General features: G+C 34.2%; 4 protein-coding genes across 5 annotated transcripts; 1 reads left to right on the top strand and 3 right to left on the bottom strand.

Moving 5' to 3' along the window:
- Nucleotides 1-2,422: 2,422 nt before the first annotated feature.
- On the bottom strand, nucleotides 2,423-3,569 carry LOC148764774 (uncharacterized). Its single transcript, XM_088804551.1, has one exon. It carries the CDS (start codon nucleotides 3,466-3,468, stop codon nucleotides 2,644-2,646), a length of 825 nt encoding a protein of 274 aa, XP_088660677.1. The 5' UTR covers nucleotides 3,469-3,569; the 3' UTR covers nucleotides 2,423-2,643.
- A 1,425-nt stretch (nucleotides 3,570-4,994) lies between these two features.
- Nucleotides 4,995-12,135, bottom strand: LOC18613412 (E3 ubiquitin-protein ligase SP1). Its single transcript, XM_007050628.3, is given in 12 exon segments — nucleotides 4,995-5,291; nucleotides 6,183-6,189; nucleotides 6,191-6,288; nucleotides 6,373-6,416; nucleotides 6,605-6,715; nucleotides 6,823-6,935; nucleotides 7,906-7,971; nucleotides 8,059-8,196; nucleotides 8,382-8,477; nucleotides 8,557-8,681; nucleotides 11,464-11,516; nucleotides 11,634-12,135. Coding segments are annotated over 12 exon segments (969 nt in total). The 5' UTR covers nucleotides 11,708-12,135; the 3' UTR covers nucleotides 4,995-5,247.
- Nucleotides 12,136-16,889: 4,754 nt separating this feature from the next.
- On the bottom strand, nucleotides 16,890-18,862 carry LOC18613411 (GDSL esterase/lipase At1g54790-like). 2 transcript variants are annotated; one of them, XM_018115648.2, is made up of 6 exons: nucleotides 18,585-18,862; nucleotides 18,322-18,491; nucleotides 17,949-18,149; nucleotides 17,667-17,836; nucleotides 17,309-17,576; nucleotides 16,890-17,213 (listed from the first exon to the last, which is right to left on the bottom strand). In XM_018115648.2, the coding sequence occupies exons 1-6, from the start codon at nucleotides 18,644-18,646 to the stop codon at nucleotides 16,957-16,959; spliced, it is 1,128 nt and encodes a 375-aa protein (XP_017971137.2). In that variant the 5' UTR covers nucleotides 18,647-18,862; the 3' UTR covers nucleotides 16,890-16,956. The 2 variants fall into 2 exon arrangements, with proteins under 2 accessions (XP_017971137.2, XP_017971133.2); XM_018115644.2 differs by having other exon boundaries at nucleotides 18,322-18,861.
- Nucleotides 18,863-22,154: 3,292 nt separating this feature from the next.
- LOC18613410 (GTP binding Elongation factor Tu family protein) lies at nucleotides 22,155-26,445 on the top strand. The gene is made up of 12 exons (XM_018114426.2): nucleotides 22,155-22,500; nucleotides 22,824-22,899; nucleotides 23,022-23,114; nucleotides 23,209-23,283; nucleotides 23,704-23,808; nucleotides 23,910-24,000; nucleotides 24,092-24,297; nucleotides 24,812-24,895; nucleotides 25,105-25,170; nucleotides 25,259-25,321; nucleotides 25,600-25,840; nucleotides 26,016-26,445. The coding sequence occupies exons 1-12, from the start codon at nucleotides 22,310-22,312 to the stop codon at nucleotides 26,084-26,086; spliced, it is 1,362 nt and encodes a 453-aa protein (XP_017969915.1). The 5' UTR covers nucleotides 22,155-22,309; the 3' UTR covers nucleotides 26,087-26,445.
- Nucleotides 26,446-26,710: the final 265 nt, after the last annotated feature.

The raw sequence follows: 26,710 nt of genomic DNA, 5'->3' as shown, positions 1-26,710 counted from the left end.
GTTTTTGTAATTGCTTGATGTAATCTCTGTATGATTTTGGGGCAATCAATCATGAAGAGGAAGAAGAAGAAGAAGAAGAACGTGGAGGTTTGCTTAAGTCCCAAACTTAGACATATATATATATATATCTTCTGAAAAGGTTTGATAGCTTTTCCAACACACCATGAGATTGAACATGTGGAAGTCATGAGACAATTAAGTTCAAGATATTGGAGAGAAGCAGGTGCTAGCCTGACGGGTGGAGGAAATGTCCCAATGCAACATTTTGGAAAGCAGCAATAGGGAAAAAAAAACAACAGAGGCAACATGAAAAATAAAAGAGGGGAGGCCTTGACAAGGAAAATAATTAAATACGGCAGATAGTGGTTGGTTGATTCGGATTTTTTGTAATACTAGTAGCAACTAGCAAAGCACATGCCAGTGCATCAACAAGCTGTGACAGTTAGCAGGGCTAACAACTTTGGGGAAATCAATGGAAACTTTTGATAATGTTTTTGTTACCTTATGCCAATTTGCTTAAACATGTACATACTCGGATCGGAAAGCATAATTGGCCTACAAATATTGGCGGTTTTTGGATTAGAAATTGTATCACATGACATAAGGTATATATGCTTTAGCTTAGAAGGGAGGGGGCGCCAAATGGTAGATCAACATTAAAACACCCAAGTTTTATAGCTTACTAAAATAGAAGAAGAAGAAGAAAGGACCCAAGCTGAGAAGAAATAAAAAGAAATAGAAGAAAACCAAGAAAACGAAGAAGAAATCCTTTACAATACCTCTAAAAGTCTAAATAAGCTGAGCAGATAATAAAGGCAGAAAAAGTAAGAAAAAAAATGAGGAAGAAACAGATGGAACTTTCTGGAAGTAAAGTCCAAGCAAAACCGCACTGCCATTTTAGATAATTTTAATATATAGGTATTAATATTATACGTTTGAGGAATTTTCTTTATAGAAAGGTTTAAAAAAAAAGAGAGGAAATTAAGGGATATATAATTGCTTATTCTTACAAGTCTCGAGCTCAAAATCCCCCCTTTTTGTTTTTAATTCATGTTCATTGTTGTCACTAGTTTTACCAACAACCCATTGGTAGAACTGAGAACTAAATTTCATTTTATAAGAAATTAAATGAGGAAGGGGCAAAGGAAGAAAGAACAAAACAAAAATGAAAGGAAAAAAAAAATTCTAATCCAGGGGCTGGTGAAATGGCGAAAGCCCAGAAGGTTAACATGTGAGGAATGGGCAAAGGCCTGAAGGAGGATTGTGGGTTGTCCGGGTGTAGTTGGAGCCCTAACTCATGCAAGTCTGGGCCAAGGTAGACAACATTTATACCAAAGCATGCTGTGGCTTCTCTCAAACCCGTACATCGCAATTGCCTAATACGTCACTCCCTTTTTAGGTAATTTCTCATTTAGGAATGTCATTGTTCAGCTGACATGAATAAAAGAGAACAGAAAGAAAACTTGAACATTTGCCTAACATTTTAAACTTTTACATTGATAAAAGGTTTAAATTTTGATCAAAATTACATAAAGATTCATTAGTTTTCAAAATAAACACTTCGTCCTAAGACTACAAATATTATTAATAAAAATAGTGAAAAACCTAAAATATCTTTTTTTTATTAATTTTAAAAATTATTTTTTAAAAAAAAATAAAGAACACCGATCAATACTCCTTAGCTTCCCAAGAAAGAGAAGCACTGACTGGTGCTCCCAAGGGAGAGGAGCATAGATAGGATCTAGTGCTCCCTTAGGGAGCTCGATTTGAGGCTCCCTCAGTGCTCCTCTCCTTGGAGAACTAGATCGGGGCTCCCTAAGGGAGCTTCGGTGCTCCCCAATGATGAGTTTTTTTTTAATTAATAAAAATAATAATAATATTAGATAATTATAATTATAAAAATTAATCAAAAATAAAATTATCTTTCTACCCTTACCACATCATTAAGTTGATAAAAATATTAACAGTCGGATCTACATGTTCAGTGAAAAATATTTTTTTAAAGAGGAGTGTTCATTTTAAAATCTGATGGATTTTCGTATAATTTCAATCAAAATTTAGGAAATCGGGACATTTTAACAAATTTATTATGATATCAAAGTTTTTTTAGATTCGTTTTAGTTGGTATTTTTATTATATGTTTTTCTAGAAAAATATAAAAAAAAATCAACTTGGTGGAACTTTAATTAACTTAAAAGCGCAGTGAACATGTGTTGGTTAGTAAAACTCATTCTTGCTCCTCATTTAACAGCTTGAACACCACTAATCACTTAATTTAATGATAATTAATTGATTAGAAATGTTTTCAATATTCCCACTACTGTATCATATTCGCACTCCAAAGTCCAAAAGGAAATAAATCACAAGTAGAATTATTTATTTAAACCAATGATAAATAGAGTACAAAAGCAGATGGAATGTCTAGTGAGAAACAGATGGTGGAATATTTCAGTATATCTGGTTTCAAATTCATCCCAACAGCCATATATAGCTCAGGTTGAGATCTTTACAACATAGCAAGAGAAACACCACACAGAACAACAAAATCAATGATATTATTCATCAAATTCAAACCTTTTATCCTCAAGTATAGGGAATCGATCTTCGGTTTATTCATAGTTTTAAGTAACTGATCGATGTCAATCACTTGACGAAGGACTCGCTTTTATCCTTGATGCTTGAAGTAGTTCTAATCGTCCTTTTAGTCCGGTCGATGTAATCCGAAAAGTGATGATCCTTACCAGTACCACGATGACCATGACCATGGTTATGTCCAAGCACTTTTGAGGAATTCTCTCCACGCTCCTGATCATGTGACGTGATCCTCTTCTTTGTTCGAGAGATATATGCGGTAAATGTATCATCATAATGTGTTGGTTTCTTGCCTTCCTCCTCCCTATTGGCTTGACGTCGTTCAATTTGGACTTGGATTTGCCCCTTACTGTTTTCTGACTTATGCTTGGGCTTACTCTCTGCTGATAAGACAGATGTTCCAGGTTCAGTCCTGGAAGCAACTCCGGATACCTGCTGACCGTTACCTGGGACAGTTGGTTTTCCTGATTGAACCATATCGGTCGAGGGCTTTGGTGCTTTTGCCTGTTGAGCTGTACAGGCATGTGGCACTTGGCCATTAATATTCTGGATGGAACCGTTCAGGGCTATTGGTTTTGGACTCTCAGTTGGTGGAGTAGGCGAGCGGGTGGTATAGTCAAAATTGATGGGAACTTCTGACCCTTCTGCACTTGTAGGTTTGGGGCGCTGTGGTGATGTCAGTTTGGGTTTGATATCAAGAGGTCTTATAGGAGGATCAGAGTTTGGTAGTGATGGATTTCGAGGGTGTTTGACAGGTAAGGGTGTATGTCGCCGGCTCGAGATACGACGAATTGTACTGAAAGCAGGAGCGAAAGTGATTGCTTTAAAGATTTTCTCACACACAGCCTTGGGGCAAGTAGTTTGATTCTTTTCCATTGATGTGAAGCGAAAGTGAATAAGTTTTTTGAATAGGTTTTTGGAGATATGATATTATGAACGAAAGACAAATAGAAACTGGAGAAGATGGCTACTTAAAATGGCAGAGCAACACCAGATTTATACTTAGCATAAGCCCTGTAAAGAGAAAGAAATCCACTTCGCCTAGTGGACAACAAAACCGAGTATCGTCGTGTGTCATGTGTAAAACAAATCTTGTCGAGCTCTGACGGAAACTTTGGAAAGATTCTTAATAATTTCTAAAATTGAAATGGATGACTTTTCACATTTTTGTCAAACTGATGTGATGGATCAGGAATTCAGGACATATTCCCTTCTTTTTCGCTTCTTTCTCATCTCCTTCAACTAGAATCCGACCATATGGGTACAGCTTAGAGGGTGCAAATCATTTTTCATTGTTTTGTTTTTTGACATTGCATACACTCATAGCTGTTCTACATGATGAAAGAACCGAGAAAGAGCAAAAGCTTGATGACTTTGCGACGCGAAATCGAAAGGGTATCCGATTCAGCAAGCATCAGGTTTTGAAACATTAACTTGTGATGTGAACAAACCATTGGTAAGGTGACATTCAGGGCATGACATCTAAAGTTGGTGACGCTCGAGGTTTCTTGTGGCGCAGCGCAACTCTAGACTATGGAGCGGTCTGTAGCCTACGGAGAAGAAACGAGCAATTTTACTAGAGAAATTTTCCACTTTAAAAAAGGTGAATATGCCTGAGGGGAAGTCACCTAGATTCGGAACTTTGCGGAAAGTGGAAACCTCTTTCCTGAAGCTGAGTTTCAGGTTTCATGGGTGAAGTCTTTGCTTAACTTTATGCTTCTTAACAGAACTTCTCCATGTTGGATTCCGGACAGCCTTTGATTTGTTATACTCTATAGTTCTTCAGTATATATTCGTTTCGCAAATAACCCGCAGCACATGCATGTTTCTCACCTTCTGTTAAAATATCATAATGATCATCAATTCTTCATCCTACAATATTAATTACGTTTTGTCTCTCGACTATTAGTTAATTAAGCCAATTCCAAAATTAATGTATAAAATGGTTCTAGAAGATTCCTTAGCATCCTTGGCTAGTTGGCTAAAACCCAACAAAGAAAGATTCCTTAGCATCAAATGTTACCTTTGTAGCCATTAATTCAGTTACACCTTTATAATAAACTTGAATTGAGCAAATATACCACACACGTGATATAAACTGCACTACGAGCACAATATCCAATTGACTTATCTATACTTTTTTCCTCTGCTTTCTTTTTTTTTTTAAAAAAAAATATAATCACCCTTTTTTTCATGTCCTGATGCTTAAAACCCCTAACCTTGAAATGCATGACCAAAGGACTGTCCCTAATAGATCAACCAGCTCAGATGAGAACAATGGTTGAGGGAGCTGAGCACAGTTGGCATAAATTTCGTCGCATCCCTCCCGAATAATATACATATCAACTTAAATAGGTATTGTGGGAATGGACAAAACATAATCCTCTGTAGCTGTCAGGAAATTACGACAACAAATCATCTAGCATATAAAATAATATTTACAAGGAATCAGGGGAAATTTATGAATTTACACAAAGAAGTGGCTGCTAGTTAAAAGGATTCTATACCGTCAAAATCTCACATCTCTGAACAAAAATAAATATCCTGATTTCCCAGCTAGTACAATTGCCACTTATCAAATTTCATAAGCTAAACTTCAATGGCGAAAGACTTTTACAACTTGATCAATACGTCTCCGGCAAAGAGGGCAGTTAGTTAAGTGCGAAGAGCATGTCGTACAACAGCACATATGACCACATCTGCATATCATAAGCAATAGGTCATGAGTCCGTTTAGAGTTTAAAATTAGATATGAAGAAGCATACTTCAGAAGCCAAATTTGATGTGAAAAATTTTGATCATCTCACATGCTAGAACAAAACAAAAGAAATAATCTAGACAAACTTTATGTTTGGAAAAACATAAATATCAACACTGCTCAGAAACCTAGCAATCACCAGTGGCATAATGACAGGGAATTTAAGTGTTATTACAGCTAAATATGGAAAATACTATATCTCATCAATGGCCCAATGACATTCTAATGCACCTCGTAGCTGATCCCAGCCACCACCAAAAAGGTGGAAGGGAAAAAGAAAAGGAAGGGTACAGATGACAGTCTACGAACAACAGCATCTTCACATTTCACTTCAGAGGAAAACACCCATCCTATATAAAAAAAAATGGAATTTATGCGAAATACGGATGATATTTAATAATATATTCCTTTCTACTGGATATACCTTTAAGAAAATCAAGAAACACCATTTAGCCTCAGCACCAGTAAGGTGCACAGGGTAAACATCTGATTTGCAACTCACAGTATACAATAGAGGCAACAGAAATTCTTATACAGAAGAAGTGACTGATTCAACATAATTTCTACGTTGAAGAATGGATATTGACAGAATTAATTTGGTACATAATACCTGTTTTATCCAGCTGAATTTTGAAATGCGACTCATAAGCACTTAGCACAGTTATACATCATTATGGAAATAGATGCATAAATTAAAATCAGACATAAAACCTTCTTTCGCATAGTGAGAAGTATCTAGTTGACACAGACAAGCATAGACAGCATAGCTTAAAACAAGGCACTTTAACTGCTTTATATGACTCAATTAAAATAATACAACTAGTTGACTTACTGAATGAAAACAGCATTGTACTCTTGCTCAAGGCATATTACACATAGATCTGGCATTATGCGGTCTCTCTTGGATTCTGATCCATTTTCAGCTTTCTCAATTGAATCTACAGAAATTATTGTGAGATCCCAACACCTTGTACAGACAAAACCATGAACAATAACAATCCTTTAGACAGCTAATGAATTACCTTCATTATCTGGCCCTGATCTCTTAGCTGCAGCAGCAAGAACCCTGAATGAACAAAGTTCACAATTCAGTTTATTTGGTGCTCATAAATACATGCCTCTTATAAAAAAATAAAAAAAAAAAACCTGATGTGAATAGTGACAAGACCATTGTGTAGCAATTGTTCTCTATATCAGTCAATCTACATTCCAATCTGTTTCTCAACAAGCAATAAAAACACTAATCAAGCATACCTTCGCTGCAATTCCCAACGGCGCCTTCTCTCCAATACGTAACGGATTGCATGCTTGGTGATTAGAAAGACACCAAAGATGGTCAGTCCAAAAGATGCATACTTGTACAACCTAATAAATATAAATGCTGTTATTTTCTTCATTTTTTGAAATAATCATCAAAACTTATCTATGTTAAAAGGAATAAGGAAGCAGTCTGAGTCTGAAATATTTACAACCTTGCCCATTTCCCAAGGTTGGAAATGAGTTGCTCAATAGTTTTGGGGGACACATAAAAAGGCCCTTTATGGGGCTTCTGAATCCGAATTGTTCCAATGTCATCCTTGACAGCCTACCACATACAAGATTAGGAGAGGCAAAATGAGGAAATGGTAAATGAGCATGTAACCCAAATGTGGATGATGAACTCAGAAATTGCAGCTTTCTAAATTCTAAATCATGAAAACATCTTGAATTCAAAAAGTTTGCAAGGAAAGTTCCATTATATTAAGACATTAAAGAAGAGCAATGGCACTGTTAATTGTCTGATGCTTCAAGTGAAATATGTAGAGGACCAGGATACACATTTACTGTGGCATGCTGATCCATGGTGATTAAGCAAAGTCTTCCTGCCATCAGGGATCTGCTTAAGCTTTGAAAATTATTGATAAAAAGATATCGTATTCAGTAGATGGAGCTGCAGCTTAAAACTTTTAGGCAGAAATAAAACTATGACTTGCACCCGAGCATTTGACTCATTGATTGGTGCATGATTCTCCTGCCTAAAGAGCAGGGTTCGAATCCCCCATTTCCCAATTATAAAAAAAAAAAACTGTGGCTTGGGCCTTGGCTTTGACTAAATGGTCTCGGCCAAAGATCAATCTCAAATACTAGCTCCAGATAAGTTTCATATACGTTGAAACTATCATCAAACTACTTCAACACCAAGCTTTCAAAGTTTTAAGATAAGGCTAGACATCATCCGACTACATTGAAACATTGCCTTTTATTCATTTAGGACCATATAAGCGTCAGGCTGGACCACGTTAATTTGAAACTTAGGTAACCCAAGTTCTTAGGGAAAACCTAGAAAAAAAAAATTGATTTCCTACCATACTTATGCAAAAAGATACTTAATACACATTTTTTGCAAAGATTTTCAACTTAAAAGCATGGGTAGGAAACAGCAGACTGCACCAAGTATATAAACTAGTAACAACATTGTCATTTCCTAATATATTGATAATTTGTATATTTAAATCTGCATTGATATTTCAGCATCATTTGCCAAAAATAGAGGCAATCATTAATTGAAAACATACCTCACCCACAACAGTCAAGGAAGAACCAGTGGGAAGCACTCGCTCAATTCGCTTGACTCCAAGCATCTACAAGCAAAATAGCCCATCAAACAAGCTCATTCCAATTGAAAGTGTTACCATAAAATGGAAAATCTAACGACACAGAAAAAATACCTTGAGACCTTGGAGATAGTCTAATGTTCCACGTACAAGTGATCGACCTGACTCTTCAAACACTTCACTTCCAACAGTTAGAGCAAAACCTGCCGCACTGCGAGCACCAACTACATATACTCGACCAGTTCCATCATCCTATAATTAATGATTTAAAAATATTGTCACCAAATCTGCTACATCAACAACTGTAATTCTCATGGAGCTCATCATAATTCATCCCAAGTGCGATTCAAAAGATAACCACCTTAACAATCCAGCATTAATAAATTAATTTCAGCATACTACTCAAACCAAAAAGACAGAGAGAAATATAAACTAACCAGATACCAAGGAACTTCTTTACTCATAGAAAGCATCAATGCAGAATCTTGTATCCAAGAACCAGCATCATTGTGCTTTAGAAAATGCTGTTCAGCCTAAGACATAGGAACAAGAATTTTTCAGTGCAATTAGAAAAAAGGATAAAAGCATCGACAGTTACTGCTCTTTGGTTACCGTTTCCTCTACTATAACACCTCTTAATCCACTGTGCTCACAACTGATTGGTGTCTCAGAACCTACTCTTCCAGAGATTGTAACAATTAATGGAAGCACTTTACTTTCAAGGTCAAGCAATTGAGCTGCAAGGTGAAAGAAACACAATATTATTAAGACAAATGTCTTAGCACATGTATATGATGGCAACTAATCAAATCAGTCCCAAGTCCCACCCAAGTGTATCACCTAACATTAATTTTATAAAATAGCCTGACCTTCCTAAGTTTTGACCATAATTCCATACGGGGTCCATTAATATTCGAAATGAATAGTCTGCCTCAAAAGAATATCTTTCATTAAACACATAAATCAAACCGTTAGTCAACTGTTAATATTTCCGTCAGTTTGATGACGTGGTAATATTTCTCAAACAATTTTACCCTTCATTAATTTTAAAAATTACCAAACTATATAAGCTATAATTTTTCATTTTTAAAATTTTTTTCTCCTATTCAAAAAAAATTTTCCCTCTACCCTACCTCTCGCAGCCAGCCACACTACGGCCAGATCTGGCTGTGGAATGCCACATCCGGCCAGATTTCCCCAAGGGGAGCATGCAAATCCGACCGCGGGGTGGCTGGCCAGCATAAGGGAGCACTGCCAACTGATGTGAGAGAAAGGAAAATAGTGAAAAAGAGGAGAGAAATAAGAAGTGTATTTTAGACATTTCACATTTGTCCAGTAACACCATTTACAGGTTTAAGGTGGAATGTCCATTTTGAATATTAATGGACCCATGTGGAGTTATGACTAAAACTTCGAGGGTCAAGGTATTTTATCCTTAAATTTACGATAAACATCTTTAGCATCATTAGCAGTGACAGTGCAATAACACTCACACTACTGATACTCTATTATATAAAGTTATCTTGCCATATTTTGAGTGATAAAATGGTTAAGTCTTTAAGTTTAGGCAAAATTTTAAGTAATTTTTTTAGTTTTTCTCTAATTAGTTAACTCATGATTGAGCTAGTTTACTTCAAGTTATTTTTGCTCATTTGTATGGAAAAAATTCCTATTTTTAGCTATAACTGATTTAGCTCCTATGTTTTTAAGGTCCTCAAAACAGAAGGGGTCAAGTGGCAAGGAATTTCACAAGTTAGCCAGGTGCAGACTTCACCGAACATGCAGTGGTATTTCAAACATAAGTCAAGCTACAAAAGTCCAATCAACGTGATTCTTAAACCATTGGAAAGCTAAGAGGAAGGGCTATAACTTTCATATTTATCACTTCACCCAGTTCTGATCCGAGTATGGTCAAAATCGCGTTAGAAGTAGCCCGACCACAGCAGCTTTACACTAGGCAGCTTGAAGGAACAAAGCATGGAAACAGCAAGCCCAGCGCAGCAGTGCTGTCCCAGTCAACCAGAACCCCTCACCAAACAGAACCTCCAGCGCTGCAACACTGTCCAGCACTACAAACACTGCCTTTGGCAGTGAACTCAGCGCTGCAACGCCGAGCTAAGCAATGTGGACCCTTCAATTTTCCAAATCAAAGGGTCACTTTTAAAGGTTATAAGAGAGAGTTTTTAGGGAAAAGAAAGGACAGATCTGGAGCAGCTTTTCATGAGAGATAGAAAAAGTTAGGGATTTGGTCTACACAAAAGAGGAAATGGAGAAGAGAAGTGAACGATTTTCTTGAGAGCTGTACCATCCACATCAGCTTACCTTTCTAACACCAGTTCCATCTCTCTCTCTTCTTTATTGTAGAAATGAACATTTTTCTGGAAATATTGGGTTTTGAATTAAATATGTTGAACTAAATTTCTATTCCTAGGATTGTGGTTAATCTCTATTTGTAGTTTAGGTACTTTAATTTCCTTTTACCCAATATTAATGGATATTGTGTTGTTTATTATAAATCAATGCTTATGGCTTCTGATTGCTTGATCAACAATTAGATTGAGTTGGGTTTCTAAATGCAACTTGACAAAGGGAATTTAAAATAGACCTAGGATTTGAATAGCATGCGTTCACTTCACTTAGTGCATAGGTGATTTGATTAGTATTTAGGATAAAAATATACTTAAATACCATGTGCAGCCAAGATTAGGGAGACATATGAAAAATTAGTTAAGATAGGTATATTTACAATATCTCAACAGAGAATTGTAGATAAATTTGGACTCTAGGCTAGCAACCTGAAATTAAATCCAAATGAAAAGTAGAGTACTTCCAGTCCTAGGCTCCATTTTTCTGAATTTCTATAAATTCCTTAGCATTAATTCATTAGTTTAGCTTGTTACTTTAATTTCAATTTTCATTAATTTTTAAAATTAGATTTACTTGGATAAGATTAGGGTTCTAAACTTTAGTAATTAGCAAGAGTTTAGATACAACTCCCTGTGGAGACGATACTTACTATTATATTACTTGCACGACACGTACTGTGTAGAACCAGCAACATCTACCAAACAAATAAACATGTCCCACACCCATTTTCAGTAGTTAAAGTTTAAGGTGGACGGGATCATTTTTCCATTGTTATCGGATTTTTTTAATACAAATTGCAAACTTATCCTCAATATTAACAGAGAACAACCTTGCTGCCAAAAATCAACATTAGGGAGAGCGAATTCATAGCTACACTCACATGTAACTAAGATGCTCCAGCATAACTAATTAGCAAAACAATCAATGATTAACAAATAAAAAAACCGGGAAGCCTCTTGAAATTGTTATAAGTTTGCATAAATTATAAAATGGGTCCAAAAACTTAATCTACATTCTTACTCAGCACATTTCTCAAATTTCCTTCTAAAAGTTGTAGAAAGCATAGGAAATCATTAACCAAAAGCAATAAATCTCAACCAATCATAAAAAAATGCATAACATAAAGGAAGAAGGGGCACCGGGGCTACCTACCCAATTCCTTAAGCTGATTGACTCGAGTGACCGTCTTGAGAAGCTCTGCATCCCTGTTCCACCATGTTAAGTATAGAATTCGATTATCAATTTTTCAAAAAATTCTGTCAAATGCATTCGGTAAATGATGATGAAATTATTTTTATTGACATAGTCGATGGAAAGCTAACCTGCCACTGCTCCTTCCAAGAAGATAGAGAGCGGCTCCACTCAAGCAGCACGAGAGGCCGCCCCATGGAATCATCTTAACGGAAACTCAAAAGGAAACCCTAATTTCTAAAGACCTTCAGTTACAGCCTTCATTTCTCATAAACCAGCACAAAATATTAGCGAAAAAAGTTAAAAAGAAAGCCAATTTGATCGGAAATGATCAAATATCACACCAAAACCGAAAAACAAATGTAGAATAAATTCAAAAGAACAGAAAGGGAAATCGGAAGGCTCTTTTTTAAGGAAATGGATGAGGAAAAAAAAAAGTGTGAGGAAAAGGAAGGCCGAAGGAACAAGGAAATGATATAGTTATAGTAAATAACTTTTGGAGAAAGAAATGAGTAAATAGGGAATTAGATGCGAGAAGTGAAGGGGAGGGAGAAGGAGAAGGAGAAGGAAGGAGCTTATCCAAGGCACCCAAGATTCATCGTTGCCACACTCTTCTTCACCCCCAATTTGAATACAGAAAACAGAGATAGACAACCGACTTTATTTGCCTGCCTGCCATACTGAGCCTGTGGTTGACGCAGGCCTTCACAGCCCAATCGTAATTTCTCTTCGGCCCAAACAGAAAAGTGAACTCATATATTCCTTTGCAGTGTCGACCAATACATTGTTGTTTCGGATTGATCGAGATTGGAATGGTTGGAATTTTTTTTCCTTTTTATGATTTATTTTAAAATGATATGATATCTAAAAAAATGAATTATTTAAAAAGTTTTAATAACTTCTCTTTTTATTGTGTTGAATCAAATTTTTATATTTTTATTTTTAAAATTTTTGAATTATTTTAAAAATATCACTAATAATTTTTTATATCATATGACGTTTACATGGAATGTTAAGTTATCATATTATATTATAATATGACATATTAATATGATCATGTGACATTTTTTTTAATGTCAATGATATTTGATTAATAACAATTAGTTAACCGTTAATTATAAAACAATTTGACTCAAATAAATTTAATAATGACAATAATTCTAATTTCAAAAAAAATTACTAAAAAGAATCAATCTTAATAATTTAATTAAAAGAATTAACTATTATAACCACAATCATTTAATAATGATAACAATCTCAATTTTTAGGAAAACTTAACAACAAACAAAAATTAACAGATATAATAAGAAAAATCTCAATGAAAAGCAATCTTCTAAACAATATTAAGAGTTATCAATAAACAAATCAATGAGGAAGTAATTCCCTAAAATTAATCACAAAAATTAAATACAATATCAATAAATAATTCAATGAGGAAGCAGTCTCGAATTAAAATTTTAGTTGTTCATAAGAATCTAAACAAAAAAATACAAATAATTTATAAGAAAGCAATCAAACAATCCCTAATAAATAAGTGATAACTAATCTTAAGTGCTTAATCAAATCCTTATTTGGTTGCTTTCAACAAAATATTCTAAGACGATAAATCCTGAATCAAAATCATCAAGTAAAAAGTATTAAATAAAAAAATTTAAAGTTAAAAGTATTTAAAATAAAATAAGTGAATAACTAAACTTACTAATTATAATGACATGAAAATTGAGTTACTGATTAAAGATTTTCTGTAAAAAATACGGACAAGCAAAAAAGTGTAATGAGAACAAAAGACAGCGATTGAAAAATTTTGGAGAAGTGGTGTTTGAAAATAATTCTATTGTAATAAGTTTTATTTTAGCTCTATTAAATTTGATTGTTAATTAATTGTTATGGGGCATCTCACCAAATAAAAAATTATTATAAAGATAAAACTATATAATTTCAAAAAAAATAAAAATATATTAAAAACAACGAAATTATAAAATTTCAAAAAATAAAAATAAGTTATAAAATTTAAAAATTGTTGAGGGATTGGGGCCCCCACTAGCCCCTCCTGTCGGCCTCTTGTTGATGTGGGTAGAGTTAATGGAAAATGGTTGTAAATTTGAGCAACATAATAATGTTTTATTTTGAAACAAAATTACATAGTTATAGTTTTGCTAAACTTTAGAAGATTGGTAGAAAATCCCACTAGCTTAACTTTAGTGAGGACGAAATGATTTATTTATAAACATTTCATTGAACACAAGCGTGCGTAATGTTTGAAGAATAATGTTGAAAGGTTCTTCTTGAGATACGAAAAGACAGTGTTATAAATAAGTAAAAAGATGTATAAGAAAGGTGAAGAGGAAGTGTTGTACTATGATAAGCGAGGAAGAATAGGGAAATGGTAGTGTAAGATTGAGAATAAAGTGGAAAATAGCTCCAAATGAATTGTTACGATTTTACATATAGAACCACAAGGAACAATTACTCAATAATAGGCTTTAATGCATATACTGAGTAAAAAAGACTAAAATGAATTTTAATGTATATTTTTTTTTGAAATAAGAGTTTAGGTGGCGTTTGTTACTTTACAATGCAATGTGATTACAAGTAATATAATTGCAAGTAATGTGATTGCAAGCAATGTAATTGTAGGGAAAATAACATTATAATGTTTGGTATACAAGCAAAATAATAATTAAAATGTAAGTTTAATATACTTGTATTTTTTATTATTAATTTTTATATAATATCATATCTTAAATATATTTTTAATGTCATATATTTTTTTATTTCTTATTATAATCTTATATTTTTATTTTTTTAATATAATTTTTTATATTATATATTTTATTTTAATTTCTTTTACTTATATTATATAAATTTTAATTTTTTATATTTTATTTTATTTTAATTTTTGATTTTTATATTATATATTTTATTTTAATTATAACGTTACAAAATGTTTTAAATAAGGTAACAAAGTTAAAGGGTAAAAGTATATTTAAGAACATTGCAAAGTGCAATGCAATGTGATTGCATTGGTTTTGAACTGTAATCACATTACATCCCTTGGTTGTAATGTGATTGTATTGCAATCTTATATTGAAGTGGTTTGTTGCAAAATAAATACTATAATGTAATTTAATTGGACACATTGTAAGAAATGTGCTCTCACTTCTCTCATACCAAACGCTACCTTAATTTACATAAGAAGTAGTAATCACTAAAAAGAGTTTTATTGGATATAATGGATAAAGACTAAAACACATTATGTGATCTTTGAAGTAGTAGGCTTTTGCTGCAAACAATCATTAATAACATAATAAGATTTGTTTTTAAGTAAAAACTAATTAATAAAAAAAAATATAGAAAGAAGACACTTATACTTTAGAAAAAAGTTAAGAGAAGTCCATCTTAACCATCTTCATACCGAGTTACCAAACCAAAGCTTTCTAAAATATCTCAAAATAAAACTAAAGTATACACTTTGTAATTTATTCTGTGTTACTTTCATTATTGTATATAAGATATAATTGTTTCACCTATTGCACTTGTTATCGTTATTTTTTGTATAACATTATAGTTTTTGTAAAACAAAATATTTTTAGAGAAATAACAAGTTAGTAGTCATAATCAAGTATTTACAAATAATAAAAATTAGGATGATTAATTTTGGTCAAAAATACGTATATATAAATATTAAAAAAAAGGAAAATGCAATGAATAAAATGAACTTATTTCAGAATTACATGCAGCATCCATAAAACTTTGCGGGAGAAAGATACAATTTATACCATGGTTTGTTCTTTTCCTATCATAGTCGGGTATAAGTTAGATAAAATGAAAATCTATTCCTTTTGCATTAGTGAATCAATATTATACTATTTTTAGTATCCTCTCAGTTAATTTATCTTCTTTAAAGTAGTACAGAAAATAAATTAAAATTAAAATTGAAGACAAAAAATAAAAACCAGGCTGTCCTGCTTGCTATTAATTATTTCTATAATGCACCATATGCGTCTTTATCTTCATGAGCAAACCAAAACTTAATATTTAGAGAAATGAAAATATTACCTTTAAAATCAATTTATTTTCTTTTAAAAAGAAATGTTTGATTCTTAATATAGCCCATGGTTAAAGAACCATGTAAGTCACAGTTCAAGTTCAGCTAGCAATATTATGCTATTTGTATGCAAAAGTAGACCATATTGTATATTTAAGATTAAGAGCCTTATTAATTAACTTACTGCTTTTCGGCTTCGTCTAGAGTAGTGCAGGAAGTACATACCCTAAAACGAATTAAGTTCCTTTAGCTTAAGTATCCATTCGCAAAGCAAGTTTAGATTACAAGGCTTGCCCCTGCATAGCAAAAAAGTTAGATATCAAGGATCAAAACCGATGGCCTACCGACCTTTACCATGCCAATTAGAGAGGGAAGAAAAGGAGATCAAGATCTTGCATTCACAACAAAATGAAATAATGTTTTCCTAGTTTGGTGGGAATTAAAGATATAACGCTACGTAATTCCTCCTTTTCCCCTCTTACTATTTATATGAAAATGGAATGCCGGCCCTATCGTTGATGTAAGTCATAGATCTTGATCTATATGTGTACACCTGTTTATATGGCGAAATGAGGAAAAAAATAGGATTTGGTTGTCAGATAATTCGTTTATTAATCAACATCAAGCAATTGTGCTGCCGTATTAAGACGTTACTGGCAACTCTCATGCATGCAGCAACTTTCATGAATCAATGCCATGCATGGTTTTGAGTTTTGATGGTGTGTAATGCAGGATGATGCTAACATATTCTCCACAAAATCGACATTCAAGCTAATTATTGCACCAGTCATTGTTTGTTCTACCAATCATTGATTCCGAATTTATGATTTTGGGTTGTTAGCAACAATGGAAAATGATATGTCTGCATTAATTAATTGGGGTGAGCTAGGGTGGGATGAGGAAGAAATATGATCCAACCTAGGAAGCTATACCGAAAGGAATTTAAGAGGGTAGAGAGCCTGCATTTATCTCACCCTGTTTTCTTTGAATTATGATTCTAATTAAGACTCTTTGACGGCAGTACTTCGATTGATCAAAACCGGATTTAAGGCACTTTCAGGCCGGTGAATTTATGATTCATCTGTATTAAAATTTCGTTGGCAATTGCCATATCCTTCTTCAAGCTGCTAGTTCATTACTATTTCGGGAGTTATAATTCATCAGAATAGTAAATGAGCTGGAGGAACTTGAATTTGTTAATTTTGTACTTCGACAAAAGAGAGCCCAAAGAAATTCAGTGATCATCTCAGACCAGAGAACTCTTTTAATGAACCTTTTTGTTTTTATCAGGAAAAAAACCATTTCACAGATTGTCTTTATTCAACACATTTTGCCATGCTTTACATCTATCTGCCATTGTCATATCAACTCTGATACAAACGTAATACAACAACATTCATTTTTGGTCAGGTAAGAGATGGTGCATTCGCCAAGTGAGGCGAATCAGAATAATTTCCTGTTAGTATTAGGTCTGCGACAAATCTATTCGCAGCTTCTGTATAATGATTTCCATCCCAATTTATATACTCAGCAGTGTTGTTGCATGGATTTGCTGTCACTATGCTCCCATTCAGATCCTTAGTTAGACCACAAGCAATCCTAGAGTCAAAATTCAGTGGAGGCCCACCATAACCACAGCATGCTGCTAGAGGTTGTTGGAATCCTGTACGCGAAATCCAGATGGAGTAACGGATGATGTATAACATGAAAAAATAATGATAACAAATTTGAAAGATGGATAAGTAATAACCTGCTTACCATATAGAGAATGAGTTGAAATAAGGCTTAGCTTCATTGAGTAAATGTCGACGTAAGTGCAATTAGCTTCAGGCAATTGTGCCAAGAAGTTTACACAAACATCATGGAGTTTCATGTTGAAAACATTAGCTGCTCGGTTGTGTGAATTTACACAACCAAGCTCATCTAGGTTGTCATTTTTTCCAAATGTAGCAATAATTCTTGGCAAGCACCCAAGGGGACCTGTGTTATGAATCCAGAAATTCCTTGCTCCTGAATCATATAATATCTAAAAAAAGAAAGGAAAAGGAATTAAGTATAGTAATATTTATTAAGGCTGTATCAGAGCTAGCTAGTATAATTTCTGGCTTGACAGAACCTTCATTCCATACTCGAGTCCTGACACAAGTTGTGGAATCAAAGCAAGTACATTTTCCTCCGATTTTAATGAGTAGAATGCAGTGTCAAGATCATTTTGGCCTATGTCAATCATATAAAGGCCCTGCTTGAAATAACCTTCTGCAGGGAGGAATTTCTGAAGTTCCTTATCTGAAACAAAGAACCATTTTCGTAATGTAAGTGCGATTTCATAAAAACTTAACCATTTTAACAAGCCATGATTGTGTTGTCAAAACTTAGAAGCTTGTCCAATGATGAATACCTTTTGAGAGTAATGCAAGAGCTCGTTTCTTGAATCTGAAGAATTGATATAGCTGAAGGTTAAAGGAAAAGGGGTTTATTGAAGCTGCATTGGCCGGAAGTATAGTAGACCCTCCGGTCGCAAAGTTGCACCCTGTCTCGAAGCTGGGAGAGCCAACAGAATCCAAATATGGGTTCAGGTAAGGAAGCTCCATTGCTTCCACTGCAGAACAAAAGCAAAAAGTATATTTTAATATTCCAATATATATTAGAATTAAATTCCATCTCCGTGATCTCAACCATGTGCGTTGTAAATATCTATGTATGCGGGCAGTGACTCCCCGTAAACAAACATGTTAAAATAATAAATAAATAAAAGAGGAAGAAAACATTACTTAGAAAGTCAATAATTAAGCGCCCATCGCAGAATCTCCCAGAGGGTGTAAGGAAGTAGGTTTCTCCATTAGGTGGTATCAGTGGAAAAGCTTTTCCGGCGACTAATCCACCAGTGTCTGAATTTGAGTCTCCGAAGTTGAATACCGCAGGGTAATTCAAACTCAAGGGGCTAATAGTAGGCAAGAAGGAACAAATCAAAGCTAGTTTTAGAATAGAATGCATATTCAGAGCCATAAAGAACTGGGAGCTGAAGACAACTGACCAAATCTTTGGCAAAACAAAACAATAGTTCGATTCCCTTAAAAGTGGCTGGACCGCGAACATAAAGGTTGGTAGGAAGTTGATTTCTTGCAGTTGAATCAAAGGGTATTAAACAAAAAACCAAAACCAAAACAAAGGGTCTGTTATTTTAGCCTCGAGTTTAAACTCCCGCAAGGGGTTTAACCTTCACAAAAACACACTCCATGACGAAAATGGATGCGTACAAAACAGGAGGGTCCAAGACAAAAGGCCAAAAAGAATGGACTGGAAGGCACAGAGACCGGAAAAGTTATTTCCAAGCCATCCATCGCTAGGATGTCTTGTCTCCTAGAAGTTCATCCGTGACCAAAGGATGTGGACATATATTCACCATCATTTTTCTCTGCTGAATTCGTAATTCAATAAAAAAGTCAAAAGGACAACGAATCCATTTTTGTCTCTTCCTTCATTGTTTTCATTACTAGTTTTTTTTTTTTTTAAATAAAAAATCATTGTTTTAATCAGACTTTTCATGAAACCAGTACTGTTTCAGCCTTTTAAGTTGGCTCAGCCAGAAGGTAATCAGTAATCACTACGGAAGAAACACCCCCTTTGGGAATAATAAGAGACGACGCGGTTACCTCAATTTCTTATATCTCAAAAGAAAGAAACAACGGCTAAATTGTAAGCTAAGTCTAGATTGTTACTTGTTTAAAACAAACTCGTTAACTTCTAAGGGACCATCAGCTCATAACTCATTCAAACCCACACCCAAGACTCAATCCCAAATAATTTCCTTTTTGTTAAAATAAAAGAAATCACAAAACTTTTATTTTAATTACAAAGAATTAAAAAAACAATACATTTATGTCAAAATATATGAAATTAAGCGTAAAAATTACATACATGATTTTCTATTTTAATTAAATAGATATTTTATACTTAAACATTTGACTTAATGATTAGTGCAGATTCTTCTTGCGCTACTTATCCAAATATTAAAAAAAAATCATAAACTTTCCTTTTTTCTATAATTACTTTTATAAGATATATTTTTATACATAGAAAAAGAAAAATTATGATCCAATTACAAGACGTTATGTGTCTAAAGACGAATCATATGCCACCACATGGACTTGAAAATATCATTAAGGATAACTATATAATTAATTATAAAATAATTAATTTATTAGTTGGATTATTTTAAAGATACAAAATTGGATCAATTAAAATTTAATTATTAGTTATTAATTTATCTCTAAAATAAATCAAGGTAATTTAGATATAATATTTATATTTTTAACCAATTAAAACTTAATTGTTGATCATCCAATTTATTTCTAAATAAATTAAGATAATATAGAGATAAGATTCATATTTTTGATCAATTAAAATTTACTGATTGGTCATCTAATTTATCTCTAAAAAACTATGATAATATGGAGATAAAAATCAAAATTGACTATTTAATTTATCTTTAAATAAATTAAGATAATTTAAAGATAAAACTTAACTTCGACTAATCAACATTCAATGACTCAAACTTCGATGAGTTAAAAGACTTTTAATAAGTCATTATAATTTATCTCTAATTAAATTAAAATAATTTAAAAGTAATTCAAAAAAACTACATACTCATCAAAGTCTTTCATCCAGCACTATAAATACAATGTTCCTCCAAGACATTTACATCACTGAAAATCATTCAGTGCATTTCAAAGATCGAGAAGAGCATAAGATATCTGAAGAGAAGAGCATAAGATTTGTTCGTGATCAACATCAAGTCCAGTCCAAGTTTTATTCTCCTGACTTTGGAAGACGAACTGTGTGATTCTTGAAGACGAAGTACTAAATCTTAAGTCTAGTCCAAGTTCTGGAAGTACTAAATCTTAAGTCCAGTTCAAGTTCTGTTATCTTAAGTCCAGTCCAAGTTCTCTTCTTGCGACTCTGAAAGACGAAGCGTGACTCTGGAAGACTAAAATCTCAAGTCCAGTCCAAGTTCTCTTCTCATAACTCTAGAAGACGAAGTGTGACTTTGGCAGACAAAGTAAAGATATCAAAGAAGTGATCAGGATTAAGTCTTAAGTCCAGGTTTTAAGTCCAAGTTCGTGACTAAGATTGTAACTCACATTTAAGTTCGTGACACTTGAATTTCAAAGATTGTAACCCAAATCAAATGTAAAGATATCAAAAAAGTTCATCCTTATGTCCAAATTCTAAGTCAAGTTCGTGACTCTTGATGAATTTCAAAAATTATAATTTACATCAAATATTTGTATTTATCTTATAATTTTTTCATTAAAAAATATTCATCGAGAAATTTTTATTTACAATATATATATATATATATAAGTAAAGGAAGGGTACATTTTCTCTTTCAAAATATATTACTAGTATTTATGTAGTAATTTATTTTTTTTTTGTAAAAGGAAAATTCAATTAATCAAAACATTAACTTACACCATTCTAATCCATGATATGCCTAATTTATCTGCCAATAACATAGAGAAAATATTTGGAAGTGGAACATTAAAGATGTGTAAACCTATCTCTAAGTCTTCATAGTTTGTAGCCATGCAATCGACTCCTCAATTGGCCTCACGATATATGTGAGTAATAGTGCAGTCCTAATCTCGTTGTATCAGTTCTGTAATCTACCTTAGTAAATTTGCATATGGATCCAGTGAAGAGTTCGAGCTTGAGATCTTATGAATAGCCACCATTGAATCTGTTTCTACTTGCACCTTGTTCAAACCTCTCTCCCAACATAATTTAAGGCCTTGAAGAGTGGCCCAAAGTTCTGCAACAAGTGGGTATGCTACACCCAGCTTATGAACAAAACCAAAAAGCCAACTCCTTTCATCATCTCTTACCAAACCCCCTGCAGTAGATTCTCCAAAAATTCCTTTTGAGCTGCCATCCACATTAAGCTTTACATGTGAATGATTTGATCTTGCTCAGGATATTGGAGTTTCTATTTTAGATTGATGCTCTATTTTCCCCAAAATATCCCAAGCTTCTTTCGCCTTACGCCATATATACTATGCTGCATTATCTAGCCAATGAAAAGAACAATCAAACATATTTTTATTTCTCCAATGCCACAACATCCATATTGCATGAGAGAAGATGACTCCCCATGGAACTCCATCACAAAACTTTGATACAGATATATTCTCTTGAATCCATTGTTGTAAGTCCATTATAATGGAAGTATTTGAGCTCAAATCACGTTGCATATTAAGCCACATATTTCTCGAGCAGTTGCAATCTCTTAAAGCATGTATTAGATTCTCAGTAGCATTACCGCATCTAAAACACAAACTTGAAGAAACCACATTCCTTTTAAACAACCAATCCGCTGTTGGTAAAGATTTATGTAAAGCTCTCCAAAGAAAAACTTTAACTTTCTTTAAAAATATAGTAAGAGATAAGGTTTAAGAAATGAGTGATTAGTAATGGGCCGGGCAACAACAAATGGATCTATCTTTGAGGTGGGAATATTGGGCCGGGCAGCAGCAGCGTAGAGCCCAAATTAAATGGACCGGTTACGATTTCAACAGAAACAAACGGAAATTAGCTTTGGAGAACAAGCCCTTTTTCTCTCCCTCTAAAACCCTCGACACAGAAAAACGCTTGGAAGCTAAAACCCTCCCCAAAGCCAGCACTGAAATCCCATTTCCGCCACTCTCTGTACATAAAACCCTTTGCTGTCTGCAACAGATCAAATCAAAGAAGAAAAACAAAATGGCTGCGGTCGTCCTCCGAAACCCTAATTCGAGGCGCCTTTTGTCATTCTCTTCCCCAATTTACTGGTCCTCTCGTGTCTCCGTCTCTTCTTCCCATTTCTCAGTCTCCGATTTTCTCTCCGGAAATGAGGCGGCGATTTCTGCTAACGCTAACCCTTGCTGGAGATCCATGGCTACTTTCACTCGCACGTCAGTTTTCTCTTTCTTTCATTTATTAAATGAATTAGAGCTTTTTCTCTTCCTTTTTTAATGTAGGGTTTGTTTTATATATTAATATTGGTTTTTGTTTATGATTTAAATTTGGTTTAGTTAGTAAAATTGTGAATTTAAGAATAGGAACGTCGTTCTTTTCCATTTTCGGAGTTTACCAGATGGAAAAAAGTGGTGATAGTTTTTATGAGGTTTAATGGAGGTATCTATTTAAACATGAGAAATAATCAATGAAAGCAATGGGTTTTCATTTTTAACAATTGGAAATGTTTTCTTATTTGTATGATGGATTTCCTTTCCAGAAAACCTCATGTGAATGTAGGAACAATTGGGCATGTTGATCATGGAAAGACCACATTGACTGCGGCAATCACAAAGGTTGGCTTGTTGATATACTTGATAGTTTCTCATCACAAACCATATCACTTTCAAATAGTTCTGAATTTGTTATTACAATGGTGATCTGCATTGTTATGATAAGTTTGGTATATTGTGAATAGGTACTGGCAGAAGAAGGGAAAGCTAAGGCTATTGCCTTTGATGAAATTGACAAGGCTCCTGAGGAGAAAAAGAGAGGAATTACAATTGCAACGGTCAGTAAATTTTTTTGTTCTCCATGTCATGCATACTTGCTTGTTATGGCATAGAGAGGTTTAATGCAGCTTCCCAGTTGATTTGATTTTGCAGGCTCATGTGGAGTACGAGACAGTTAAACGTCACTATGCACATGTAGACTGCCCAGGACATGCTGATTATGTTAAAGTAAGCTGTTAGTTTAATATGGTAAATGAAATAATGTTATCTTTTGCTGCATAACCTTGCTCAAAATGTTACAAAGAGGGGATGACGCTAGAAGCTCTACAAAGATTTATTATAAGATAGTGTACAGGAATGCTGAAGCTTTCATGGCAAGAAACATGCATTTTTTACTTTGCAAATGAAACTAAAAATGCTTTTTTTATTTTTGGGTTTTTTGTGTCTATGTATGGGAAGGGATGGAGCTTACTGTTTTATTTGGAATTTACTTCTCTTGCTTGTCTTATCTGATTTGACAAACTTAGATTCATTTAAATGATATTAACCATTTCGAATCATTGATTCATTTTTGTTTGTTAACGTTATGCATGAATCTACCAATCAAACAGCTTGTGAACAGTGGCCTAACTATAACATGTTTTGCAGAATATGATCACTGGTGCTGCCCAAATGGATGGTGGTATTCTGGTTGTATCAGCTCCTGATGGGCCCATGCCACAGACTAAGGAACATATTCTGCTTGCCCGCCAGGTGGATATTCTATAGCTGCTTGAAGCTTATTTAGATGGAAGTTTCGTCTATGTGCTGTTAGAGTGTTTATTATTTACTTATAAAAAAATACCGGTATGCAGGTTGGTGTGCCCTCACTTGTGTGTTTCCTGAACAAAGTTGATGCTGTTGATGATCCAGAGCTGTTGGAACTTGTGGAAATGGAGCTCCGTGGTAGGTGGCCTTTTTGTCAACATGTCATTTCTTGTTTGTTCATTTCCGTGGCTTCTTTGAACTAATTCACATAGGTTTACATTTGTGACAGAACTACTTAGCTTCTACAAGTTTCCTGGCGATGAAATACCTATCATTAGGGGATCAGCATTGTCAGCTTTACAGGGTACAAATGAGGAAATAGGCAAAAATGCAATTTTGAAACTAATGGAGGCTGTAGATCAATACATTCCTGACCCCGTGCGCCAACTTGACAAGCCTTTCCTAATGCCAATTGAAGATGTTTTCTCAATTCAGGTAGAAAGCCGTGGATGTGACCTTTTTTACTTGTTTTTTTCTTCTTTTGACTTGCACACATTTGGCTTTGCTACATAAGTTGCTTTAGCAGCTCCTTATTCATGGCTTTTGATTATCATCAGTCTTGGCAACATTGTATGAATGTTTTTGCAAAAAAGTCAAGTAACTAAGTTGTGGCTACAATATTAGTCATTTACCTTTTTTGCTCTGTTTCATGTTAGTATGTGGAGAGGGGTTTAAAATGCTAGAAAACATGACCTTTTTCATTTAAAATGCAGTCATGTTACTTTGAGATAAATTTTCTTTTTCTGAAGTTGGAATTTTAGTAATTTTTTGGTCTGCTTCCGGTATTTCAGTAAAATTTCCATCCTGTTGCTGGGGGGGGGGGGGGGGGGGGGTGTGGATTTTCTGTGTTCAATGTCATAAAATTGTCTCCATTGCATGCCAGAAGCTGTATCAAAATTTTCGGAGTTAAATTGTACTTAGCCTGATGATGTTGGTTGATGTCTTGAAGGGACGTGGAACCGTTGCAACTGGCCGTGTTGAACAAGGGACCATTAAAGTTGGTGAAGAAGTTGAAATTTTGGGTTTAACGCAGGTATATTTGTAAATTGAATTTTCTAGTCATTTTCTGTGAAGTCCATGTGCATTTTCTTGTGATAAATTTGTTGGGTTGATGATGTCCTGGAATTTTATATTCTGAACAAGTTAGCCTGGTTAGGGTTGTTAAATGAAGGGTACAGTTCATATATTTTGATAAAATATCATTAATTGTTGTTTGATCTAAAATTTAGCTTTCTTCTGCAGGGTGTGCCTTCAAAAACTACAGTCACTGGGGTTGAGATGTTTAAGAAAATTTTGGATCAAGGGCAGGTAAGTGACTATTATAGAGACTTTGCCCTGCTAAGGTTTTTGCACATTTGGTAATGAACTATATTTATGTGTCTGGATACTCTACTAGGCTGGTGACAATGTGGGACTTCTTCTACGTGGCCTAAAGAGAGAGGATGTGCAACGTGGAATGGTAAATGGCACCAACCAGGCTTCTTTACATCCACTTAGTTCTCTAGAAATAAATTGAACTTTTTATAGAAACTCTAATCTATTTATGATTTATCTAGATTTTGGACTCACATTTGCCGTTATTACCTAAAACTTTGTGATTCTTTCATGCTTTGAGAATGTATTCAAACCTGCTAGCTTATGAAAAATTAATTTGATGGTAAATGAGTTTTCTTGGGCAAGATGTGCAAAAGAGTAAAAAGGATGTAGTACAACATCTGAAATCTTCCAACTGCTTAGGTAATTGCCAAACCTGGAAGTTTGAAGACATACAGGAGGTTTGAGGCAGAGATATATGTCCTCACAAAAGATGAAGGTGGACGTCATACAGCCTTTGAATCAAATTACAGGCCCCAGTTTTATATGAGGACTGCAGATGTAACTGGAAAAGTGGAATTACCTGAAAATGTTAAGATGGTTATGCCAGGGGACAATGTTACTGCAACTTTCGAGCTGATCTCACCTGTGCCTCTTGAAGCAGGTATGCTGCCATATTCCCTATTTTTTTCCCCAAAAAAGAATCTGAGAAATATTGGAAGTTACCATTGTAGCACTTTATCTGTGCCAAGAAGAGTTTTTTCTCTCCCTAGTTATTAAAGCTCCGAAGCATAGAAGATAGGACAGTCTTAATATGTTGCTTGCCATCAATGTAACAGGACAAAGATTTGCCTTGAGGGAAGGAGGTAGAACAGTTGGTGCTGGTGTAGTATCAAAAGTATTGAGCTGAGAAGTTGCTGTTCCTTAACATTTACGGTTTCTCCATCATGTGGGCTTGCTGAATGAAGAAATAGATGGATCAATCAGTCGTTAACATCTTACAAGTCTGCTTTTGGTACTGTGTTCTAGGAATTATTAAAAAGATAATTAAGTGATAAGAATTTGGGGATGTTAATGGAAAATTATTTTCATTCAGTTTTCAGCAGTGAACCAGTAGTCAGCATGTTATTTTTTTTTCTCTTTTTTTCCGCAAAAATCATAATTGAACAGCTTTTTTGAGGTTATTTGAAAATAATAGCCATGTTGAACAGTTCTGATTTGCGATGTAAGCCTGGTATCTGCACGCCATGACCAATCATTTTTCCTGGAGTACTTTTTGTAGTTATTAATTGTTTTATTCCCTCTTCTTTAGTTTATTTAGAATGAAAAGTGTATATATATATATATTTTTATTATTATTATTATTATTATTTTTTACTTTAGCTGTAAAAATGGAATCTTTTAAAAGGAAACAGGTCTCAAAACCCTACTCAGCAATGAGCTAGGCCGAGGTGGCATTATTATCAGACAAAGTTGCATGCATAGCAGCTAAATTGCCATTGCCAGTCCAGTCGCCAGTAGTCCAGCTTGCTTT

The sequence above is a fragment of the Theobroma cacao genome, chromosome 1 (assembly GCF_053813885.1).
Source record: "Theobroma cacao isolate CCN51 chromosome 1, ASM5381388v1, whole genome shotgun sequence".
In the NCBI taxonomy this organism is placed as follows: domain Eukaryota; kingdom Viridiplantae; phylum Streptophyta; class Magnoliopsida; order Malvales; family Malvaceae; genus Theobroma; species Theobroma cacao.
Note: the sequence above shows the minus strand (reverse complement) of the source record. Positions and strands in the feature narration are given on the sequence as shown.

Bases quoted from the DNA above. Each gene is read 5' to 3' on its own strand.
- LOC148764774 (XM_088804551.1), bottom strand. From the start codon at position 3,468: ATGGAAAAGAATCAAACTACTTGCCCCAAGGCTGTGTGTGAGAAAATC.
- LOC18613411 (XM_018115644.2), bottom strand. From the start codon at position 18,646: ATGTTCGCGGTCCAGCCACTTTTAAGGGAATCGAACTATTGTTTTGTT. The intron at 17,837-17,948 runs GTATTCATCATT...TCTTTGTTTCAG, and splicing joins TCTTGCATTACTCTCAAAAG to ATAAGGAACTTCAGAAATTC. The intron at 17,577-17,666 runs GTTCTGTCAAGC...TTCTTTTTTTAG, and splicing joins GACTCGAGTATGGAATGAAG to ATATTATATGATTCAGGAGC.
- LOC18613410 (XM_018114426.2), top strand. From the start codon at position 22,310: ATGGCTGCGGTCGTCCTCCGAAACCCTAATTCGAGGCGCCTTTTGTCA. The intron at 23,284-23,703 runs GTAAGCTGTTAG...CATGTTTTGCAG, and splicing joins GACATGCTGATTATGTTAAA to AATATGATCACTGGTGCTGC. The intron at 23,809-23,909 runs GTGGATATTCTA...ACCGGTATGCAG, and splicing joins ATATTCTGCTTGCCCGCCAG to GTTGGTGTGCCCTCACTTGT.